The sequence below is a fragment of the Podarcis filfolensis genome, assembly GCF_964270895.1.
Source record: "Podarcis filfolensis genome assembly, chromosome: 8".
In the NCBI taxonomy this organism is placed as follows: domain Eukaryota; kingdom Metazoa; phylum Chordata; class Lepidosauria; order Squamata; family Lacertidae; genus Podarcis; species Podarcis filfolensis.
Window position 1 is genome coordinate 3755784 of NC_139611.1, and position 9714 is coordinate 3765497.

The following is a 9714-nucleotide window of genomic DNA, read 5'->3' on the forward strand; positions in this document are numbered from 1 at the left end:
CCAACCCCCTGCCAAGCAGGAAACACCATCAGAGCACTCCTGACATATGGTTGTCAAGCCTCTGCTTAAAGACCTCCAAAGAAGGAGACTCCACCACACTCCTTGGCAGCAAATTCCACTGTCGAACAGCTCTTACTGTCAGGAAGTTCTTCCTAATGTTTAGGTGGAATCTTCTTTCTTGTAGTTTGGAACCATTGCTCCGTGTCCGCTTCTCTGGAGCAGCAGAAAACAACCTTTCTCCCTCCTCTATGTGACATCCTTTTATATATTTGAACATGGCTATCATATCACCCCTTAACCTCCTCTTCTCCAGGCTAAACATGCCCAGCTCCCTTAGCCGTTCCTCATAAGGCATTGTTTCCAGGCCTTTGACCATTTTGGTTGCCCTCCTCTGGACACGTTCCAGTTTGTCAGTGTCCTTCTTGAACTGTGGTGCCCAGAACTGGACACAGTACTCCAGGTGAGGTCTGACTAGAGCAGAAAACAGTGGCACTATTACTTCCCTTGATCTAGATGCTATACTCCTATTGATGCAGCCCAGAATTGCATTGGCTTTTTTAGCTGCCGCGTCACACTGTTGGCTCATGTCAAGTTTGTGGTCAACCAAGACTCCTAGATCCTTTTCACATGTACTGCTCTCAAGCCAGGTGTCACCCATCTTGTATTTGTGCCTCTCATTTTTTTTGCCCAAGTGCAATACTTTACATTTCTCCCTGTTAAAATTCATCTTGTTTGTTTTGGCCCAGTTTTCTAATCTGCACTGCACTGTTACCAGCGTTCATATGTTTGTTTATATTTATTTCACAAGATTTATGCATACTTGATTGTTAAAAACACACACCTCCAAATAGTCTGTGGAAAAGATAAAACAGCAAAATTATCAATGAGAAAAATGAACAAAAATAAATTTAAACTTTTAAAAAGTTGAAAACAGATTAAAACTTTCTGAACATCTGGGCAGGCTTGCCTAACGCAAATGTTTTTAGCAGACACCTGCCTGATGTCCATAGGCATCCCAAAGTGTAGGTAAGAGACTAGTCCTTACAAATGCAGAAGGGGAATTTTGAAGCACCTGAAACAGATCCCCAGTTGCCAAGGGCTTTGTATACTAATAATAACACCTTGAACTTGGCATAGGAGCAAGTCAGCATTAAGGGCAGATCTCTGAGCACAGGTGTTCAGCGCAGACAGGGTCTCCCTCCTGCCGGCAATTGTGCTGCATCATTCTGCACTGACTGCAGCTTCCCACCTATGTGGCTCTCGGTGTGAGATTTGCTGCCACCTGGTGGCTAGTGAACCTACTGCATAGCATTCTCTCACTGGCACTCGAATTCCAGTGGTATCTCCCTTTGGGCACAACTGGGCAAGACCTTGACCCCGGGGCCAAAGCCTCTTCCCACAAACATTAGCAAAGGAAATACGTGATAGGATGTCTTCGTGATGTTTTCTCTCGATTAGCAGCAAGGCTGAAAAAGAGCCAGGATGATACAGTGGGACTAGGAATGTTGGACGAGGGACCTGGAGACCAGGGTTCAAATTGCCATGAAGCTAAATGGGTGACCTTGCATCTTGGGTCACTCACTCTCAGCCAAACCTACCATGCAGGGTTCTTGTGGTGATTAAGTGAAGAGGGGGTGAACCCTGTATGCCACCCTGAGCTCCTTGGAGGAAAAGGAATAAGTGTGAATGCAATGGCACTGCAAAGCATAGTGATATCGCCACCGGGCCCTCTTTTCTGAAGGGATGTGATGGGCAGAACTGGACTGCCATGCTCAGCATTGCAGGGTCTGTTGCTGCGTCTCACTAAATATTTGAAATATTTGAATGAGGGGCTAGCAGGATTCTGCATGGTGTATTCCTTCGGAAGCAACCCTCCAGGAGTCTGCAAGTTTTGGCCAACCAAAGTGCAAGTTCTTCCCGACCTTGCCCCATACCTCCAAAATGCAGACGGGGTCTGGGACAGCCCCCAGCTCTGCGCATGGAGGGAGGAGGGGGACCCTGCATGCTCTTGGGTGGTCCAGGAAGAAAAGGCTCTGTTTTTACCTGGTTTGGTGCTTCTGCACAGCGCCTCCTAGCTTCAGGTGCCTGAAACTGCAGTGCCCCTTCCTGCTCTACAGTTGGGGCAACTGGACCGCCTTCTGTCCATCCTGGCGTAGCTGTCAAGAAGCGCCTGCCTCTACCCCTCCCAACTTTCTCTCTCTCTCTTGACCCCTCCAGCGACCGCCTCGCCCTCCTCCAGGTCCGCTCCATCCTCCAGCATCTTGGACTAGAGAGCACCTGTGATGACAGCATCATCGTGAAAGAAGTGTGCACAGTGATTGCCCGGCGTGCCGCCCAGCTGTGTGGGGCAGGGATGGCTGCGGTGGTGGACAAGATCCGAGAGAACCGTGGGCTAGACTCCCTGAAAATCACTGTCGGCGTGGATGGGACCCTGTACAAGCTCCATCCTCAGTAAGTCTTCTTTCAGCAAGACCTTGCCTCTGGGAGGGCTGGAGGTATAGCGTTGGACCTGCAGTGTTGCTGCTTCTGCACAGAATTGGGAAGGGGTGGGGGTGGGGGTGTGTGTGTGTTAATCAGGCTCTCTCTGGTTCTAGGACTTCAACCCATTCACCCAGAGTTGAGTGTATGCTTTTTGCAATAATATTCCTGCACCACAGTCACCCCATCCTGCAACCTGATTCTGTGCAATGTTTTGTGCTCTGAGCTCCTGGCATCTCCTGACCCCAGCGTGGCCTTGCTTGAGCCCCCTGCTTTTGTTTGCAAGCAGACCTGCAGCAAAAATAACTTCCAAACTCTCGTACGATTTCAACCAGCCTTCCTTCCTCTCTGTACAGTTGAAATTGTGCAAGTTAAATGTGTGTAAGATTGGTCTAACTGTACAGTGTTTTGCATGAAGTTAAGTGTGGGGCGGGGGGAGAAGATCAAAACTCCTTTACTTCCCATGTCTGCAAATACTTAAGATTAGAATTGATGGTACTTTTATTATTAATGGTAGGGCAAAGAAAATTAAGCCATAAGCAGCTTAAAATATAAAAGGGAGGGAGGAATGGGTGGGGTGACGAGGATAAGAAAGGAGCGAGGTGCTTAGCTATAAGCTCTGCCTGCAATGGGGTGTCTGACTGGCTGGTCAGACAAATTCATAGAGTAGAGAGCTATTGGTAGCTACCAGACGCATTGGCTATACTCTGCCTCCGTGAGATGCCAAATTGAATTCAATATTTTTTTGGGGGGGTGCATTTAAGCCCCACCCTGCATAATCGATCACAAGACACGGCACACACATGCCATTTGAATGGCAATGCCTATCAGCTTTTTTTTGGGGGGGGCCCTCAAATATTTTAGAGGGGGGACCTTATCCCCTAGGGCTGACTTCTGTGCCAGAGACAGCACTGCTTCTGAATGCCAGATGCTGGAAGCCACAGGAGGGGAGAAGGAGGCTCTTGTGATCGAATACTGTTTTGGGCATCTTCTTGGCGACTGAGAAAAACAAACCCCTGTGTTGCAGTGAGAACCAATCACAGAAATAAAGACACAACATGTAGGCTAATAACTGTTAGAGCATATGTAATAGAATAATGATATCATTCAAAAAGTAGAAATAAATCTATATTAGAGTTCATATATGCAATGTAACAGACTAGTGGCACAGAACGTTGAGTCGTGTGTTCAAGATAGATGTCAGAGGTCAGTCTCACAATGGTTATTCAAAGGTTTCAACAGAAGACGTCTCAAAATTCTAAAAAGTAAAGTTTTCTCAATCTTTTTCAAAAGTTTCATGTTCTGCGCCACTAGTCTGTTACACTGCATATATGAGCTCTAATAGATTTATTTCTACTTTTTGAATGATATCATTATTCTATTATATATGCTCTAACATGTTATTAGCCTACGTGTTGTTTCTGTGATTGGCCACTGTGAGAGCAGGATCCAGAAGAGTTCTCCTCCTGTTCTTATGGCTAGCTTCCTCCCGACCCCAACTTATTCTACTCTCCCTTTTCCCGGCAGCTTCTCTACCGTCATGCGTGAAACCGTGAAGCAGCTCTCTCCTAAGTGCGAGGTGACCTTCCTCCAGTCGGAAGATGGCAGCGGCAAGGGCGCAGCGCTCATCACTGCTGTGGCGTGCAGGATCCGGGAGGCGGGCCAGCACTAGGCCCCCAGGTCAGGAGAGCTGGGCCCAGTGGATCCCCAGCTGCGCCCGCCCCTCACTTCGCTCGAGCCCTTGATCACCGCTGGCCGGATCCTCGCTTTACTTCTTCTCCAAAGATGCCACTCCTGTGACCCAAGGCCCTACATTCCCCATGCAAAAGGTGTACCCTTTGCCCCTCTGCATGCCATACGAGCACATATCGAGTCAAGCATCCCGTGGTGTCTGCGTGTCTCCCTCACACCACTGCTGGTTCAAACCCAAAATCTCTCTCTCTCTCTTGCGTACACAGTGTTGGTGTTAGATCTCACCTGTTAATCTCTCCACAACCTGCGTCTTCCGTAAAAAAAGCTGGGCAATTGGGACATCCGCGTTGCCACTTTGCAACCTGTGGTCTCTGTCTGTGTCTGTTTCCAAACTGCAGGATCAGTCCTAGCAGAAGAATACAAAAGAAGGGCAAACCTGGCTTGAATCTTGGGCTTGAAAGATCAAGGTGCTGCTGTTTCCATGAAAGCGTCTCATTGTTATTAGTAGTCTTGTTATTTTTAAAAGCACAGGGTATACCCATTTCAAGAAAGAATGTCCGTGGAAGGGTGCTGAGTCCGGGGAACGAGGGAGCATTCTGCTGTCAAAAACGCCTGTTTGCATTGCATTTCAAGGTGAAGACACAAGCATGTGCCTGGGAGTGTTTCAGGGCTCCTGGGGTGCTCCTGTCTTCCAGCCTGCTCTTCCTCCATTGGCACTGCAGCTTGGTGGAGAGCGTGTGTGGAGGGGCTTGCCTGCACATCTGGGGGTTTGGTGACTGGGATTGCATTGTCCCTGCTTTCTGCTGCTACTCCTGTAAATAGAGCAGTCGCCAAACAGAAGCTTGTTTACCCCCCTCCCTTAAAAGTTTTGCATTGCACTATCTTTTTACCTGGGTTTGGGGAATAACTTATTATATTTTGTCTGTGAAAATAGCACCTTCACCTTACCTCACAACTGGCTCGACACTTTGGAACAAATGTCTTGCGAGCTGTACCTTTCTTTCTGTATATAGTCGGGGGCGGGGGGAGGGAAGCAGGGGTTCTTGTGTGAAAAATTGTGTTGGCAGGAGTGCAGGGCTGAAGAGCATTTTGGGGGATCTGAAAAGGAAAAATGTTTCCGAGGGTGGGGTTGGTGGGAGGAAGGGTGGACAGGAGGAGCAGTTGATCAAGACAGGGAGGAAAAAAGGAGAATGCTTGTGACAGTTCAGGGCTGATCAGAGGAATAGGAAAATGTGAAGCCTATCCGTTAGCAGAAGGCGAAAACTGGCCACGTTCTCATCACCACTACTGGAACTTCAATCTCTCTCTCTCTTTTCTGGAGCCTCTGTTCCTTTCGGAGGCGCACGGGTTTGTTGCAGTGAATCGAGGCTGTGCAGCTGTGGTGCAAACTTGGGCTGTCTCTTTCACCTGCTACTCGGTTAGCGTTGGTGGAGCAGGGTAAGGGCTTAACCTGTTTGGGAAGGGCAACGTTCTGCATCTCTTAAGCATGCCATAAATCCACTAGTGGCCAAGTTTAGCCCTGAGGCCACGAGAGATACAGTGGGAAATGAATGGTTGAATGTAGAATGTGCTCCAAACTTTTTTTGGATTCTCATTTTAACTCGCAAAGGCCATCCCTGAGCCCTTCTTATTGACTTTCAGTTGCTCACCAGTTTGGTTGTTACTGAAAGGAGGAAATAGATGGTGTTTGCTAGTGGGAAATTGCTACTCTGGGAGAAACCGCCAAGCAGTGTGTTTGTACTACATTAAAGAAAAGAATATTTTTGGTATCTATTTAATGCAAGACAATGCCTGCCTGTGATGTACACAAGAAATCCTTGGTGAGGCTGTGAGTTTGAAGATAGATTCCCCCCTCTATTTTTTTATCTTTATATCTGTATCTATATATTTATATGGTTTGGAATAACTAGTACCAAAAGAGCATCTCCACTGGTGAGATCCTGAGACAGATGAAAAGCACATTACTTTCTCCTCTTTTTTTAAAATGTTAAATGTTTGCATATTTTATAAAAGTTTCAAAGTTGCAATGAAGATGAAGATTCTGAAAATAACCTCTGGGTAGAAATGGCAGGCTGGGAATCTGAGGAATGTCCCAACATCGAGATAAATCAAGAGTATTTTTGTAATAAAAGAAAAAGAATTGACCAATGCAATACCAAACAGCTTTATGTAACAGTTTTACTGGAAATAATTATCCCATCCTGCTGAAAGAATTGAAACGCAAGTCTTTGATCTATTGTATAATGGAGAAATTGATCATAATGTATATTTTTTTAACTTGAATATTACGTGGTTGCTGGATTGTACCTCCTCTGGAAAAAAATGTATTTCACTAGTAGTGAACTTTCTTTGGTGAACAGCAGATTTTTATTTGATGGTGATTGTTTTATGAAAAGGGAAAACAGTAGCAATAAAATTATGTTTTGTGTGACAATTTGGGTCCAGTTTTTCTGCCACAGTTCCATGAGGTGAAATGCAAAGATCCCTGAATCACTTGGCCGGATTTTGAGAACATAAAAACAATCCTGACGGTTCAGAGCAGTGGTGGTTCCACCTGGCCAAGTGTCCTGTGGTCAGCCTCTGGGAAGCCCACAGTAGCTGCGCTCAGGAGGTCCTGGCTAGCTCTTAAGACTAGTAGCCATCAATAGGCTTCTCTATCAATTTGGCCTAATTTTCCTTAGCTGTGCAAAGGGTCTCCTGCACTCTGCACCTACCAGCTGTTTGGCTGTACCATGAGAGTTTCAGCAAGGAGCAGAATCTCCTTCAAGGCAGCCTCTGGAGAGTTTTTCCAGCAGGCTGGTGGAAGCTGCTATATAGACTATTTTTAATTCAGAGACAGCTCCTCTAGGGGCTGTGACAGTCCTATCCCTATTCTGTATCAGCCAGAAGAGCAAAAACTCCAAAAAATAAAATTAAGGGCAGTGATTGGTACAGAAAACTAGAAATGTTGGTGCGGGGAAGTGAATTGGAAAAAAACTCCACAATACTTTCCCTTTCAGAATTATCGGTGAAATGATGTTAAGTACAATCTAGCAATGTTCATTCTGAAGTCTGAATCTGTTCTGTTTTGGTAGGATGACACTGAAGTCTTGAACATTATTTGTAAGGTAAATAATAGCCCTTTTTGGTTGGAGTCAGAGGATTGTAAAGTTGGAAGGGACTTGCCCAACCACACTGCTATGCAGCAAAAGAATCCCCAACAGATGGTCATCTGACCTCTGTTTAAAAACCTCCAGGGATGGGGACACTGCCACCTCAGTATTGATGGCATCTGGTTTTAATTCTTTTCCCACCCTCAACTTAAGAAAAATGCAGGTTAGTGTTTGGAGGAATCTAATGAAATTGCTATACAGTAGTACCTTGGGTTACGAACTTAATTCGTTCTGGAGGTCCGTTCTTAACCTGAAACCGTTCTTAACCTGAAGCGCGCTTTCGCTAATGGGGCCTCCCGCTGCCGCTGCATGATTTCCATTCTCATCCTGGGGCAAAGTTCTCAACCCGAGGTACTACTTCCGGGTTAGCGGAGTTTGTAACCCGAAGTGTTTGTAACCCGAGGTACCACTGTATTTGCATCTTACTAGTTGCATATAATAGACATTAAACTTTTCAAATTTAGAAACATAACCAATTTTGTTATTTTACGATGACCTATGGCACTTCATTTCCCTGAAAGCAGTACAATTTAGGCTTGGCTATGCTAGTATTATATATGTTAATTCCACCCACGCTAGAAAGGTCTGCAAATACTAAGTAATGAATTGTCACTGGTAACAGCCAGAGTCATTGAAATGTGGGAGGACAACTTCCTTGGTGAAATGTGTGGAGACACCACATACACCCCAGGCCTCTGTTCCCCAAAATGCTGAGTTAGCTGTTCAGCCTGGGTACCACTTCCGATTGCAGGTGATGGATTATTACACGATGTGATGTCCCCTATGTAGAAGATTCCTATGCACAGGAAACAAGTATCTCAATGGCTAAGCCATTGTTTCCCAACTGTGGGTCATGGTTTTAAGAAGTAAACTCAAAATTATACAGTGGTACCTCGGGTTACATACGCTTCAGGTTACAGACTCAGCTAACCCTGAAATAGTGCTTCAGGTTAAGAACTTTGCTTCAGGATGAGAACAGAAATTGGGCTCCGGTGGCACGGTGGCAGCAGGAAGCCCCATTAGCTAAAGTGGTGCTTCAGGTTAAGAACGGACCTCCGGAACGAATTAAGTACTTAACCTGAGGTACCACTGTAACTTGTAATCCCTAACTGGAATGTTGAATACCTCTTGCAGCTTGGGTCTTTGGTGTATTATAAAGCCTGCTATTCCCCTCACAGTGCTACGATTTCCAGAGTTCTCTGGGAAGGAGGGTTGTTAAACCACTCTGACTCCCAACAACTCTCAAAACCCTTGACAAATGACACACTTATGTAACCTGCATGTTTTTGGAATAACTTTTTATAGCTCATGAAGCAATATTCTGCAGCCAGATGCCTGGTGCCCTTGCATTTCCTTAAGCAAAACTGGGAATAACATTCCAAGTGCCACAGATACGTCAGCAAATTCCACATCAGTAGGTTGAGTAAGCTTTTGCCTGGATGGCTCAGGTAATGGTTATGTAACAGGCAAGCTTGCCATTAAAACTCAGGAAGCAGATGGCTGCCAAAGACCTACAGTCCAAAATTCATGTGAAAATATCTATGGGTCACCGTAGACTTCTGGGTTGCTGTACTGAAAATGATGGAAGCCAGTGGGCTAGACTACAGTCCTCCCCCCACCTGCACCTAATTTTCTACATGGAGGTCAAGCACAGGTCCCCAGTTGCAATCCAAACTTTTGCAGCGCAGCGACAGGTTTCCCTCTCCAGCCCCTACTTGTGGAAATGTGGCTTGAACTTCTCTGTAGAAATGACATATGAAACAGGATCTTCCAGGAGACTCCTTGGCTGCTACACTATGAGCAAGTACGGAGGGGAGAGTACTACTCTTGTGCTCAAATCCTGCTTGTGGGTTTCCAGGAAGAGGCACCTGGTTGGCAGCCATGAGAACAGGATACTGGCCGAGAGGCAGGCTCTTCCTGTGTTCTAATGTTCTATATGGAAACCCATATTTTCAAAACATCCCAGCCATTTCTGTAGCTGAAAAAGTTTGGCTGCCACAAGGATTAAAGTGTATTCATAGGGAACATTTCTCCTGGGTGTGGCAGTGCATGCCTTCCGGAGTTGAGGAATGCAGCACTGGAAATCCCTGCCCAATTGCAAAAAGTCCAGACAATTAACCAAGATGGCTACTGAAGGCTCTGTGGAAATGGCCAGTTTGTGGCCAAGCTGCAGAAGGGGGTTTGGAGTGGGAGGCCCCGTCACTAACACAGCTGGGAAGCCTCAGCTGGCGGTGTTTCTTCTTCCAGGGCCATTTAATGAACGGTCTTGAGGACTGATTCGCACAAACACACATTGCCTGAAGACCTACATGACCAGTGAGAACTAGGACTGAGGGGAAGTTTCAGAAATGCTTCTTTACGCAGCATGTAGCTGAACTATGGAATTGGCTAC

At 46.1% G+C, this 9714-nt stretch overlaps 1 protein-coding gene across 2 annotated transcripts in view; it reads left to right on the forward strand.

The window, feature by feature from the left end:
- The window catches only part of HK2 (hexokinase 2), a 53374-nt gene extending 46770 nt beyond the window's left edge, over positions 1 to 6604 (forward strand). For both annotated transcript variants that reach the window (XM_083629349.1, XM_083629348.1), the window contains exons 17-18: positions 2218 to 2451; positions 4006 to 6604. In XM_083629349.1, the coding sequence (XP_083485475.1) occupies positions 2218 to 2451; positions 4006 to 4150 (379 nt within the window). In that variant the 3' untranslated portion in view covers positions 4151 to 6604. The remainder of the gene's footprint in view (positions 1 to 2217; positions 2452 to 4005) is intronic.
- Positions 6605 to 9714: the final 3110 nt, after the last annotated feature.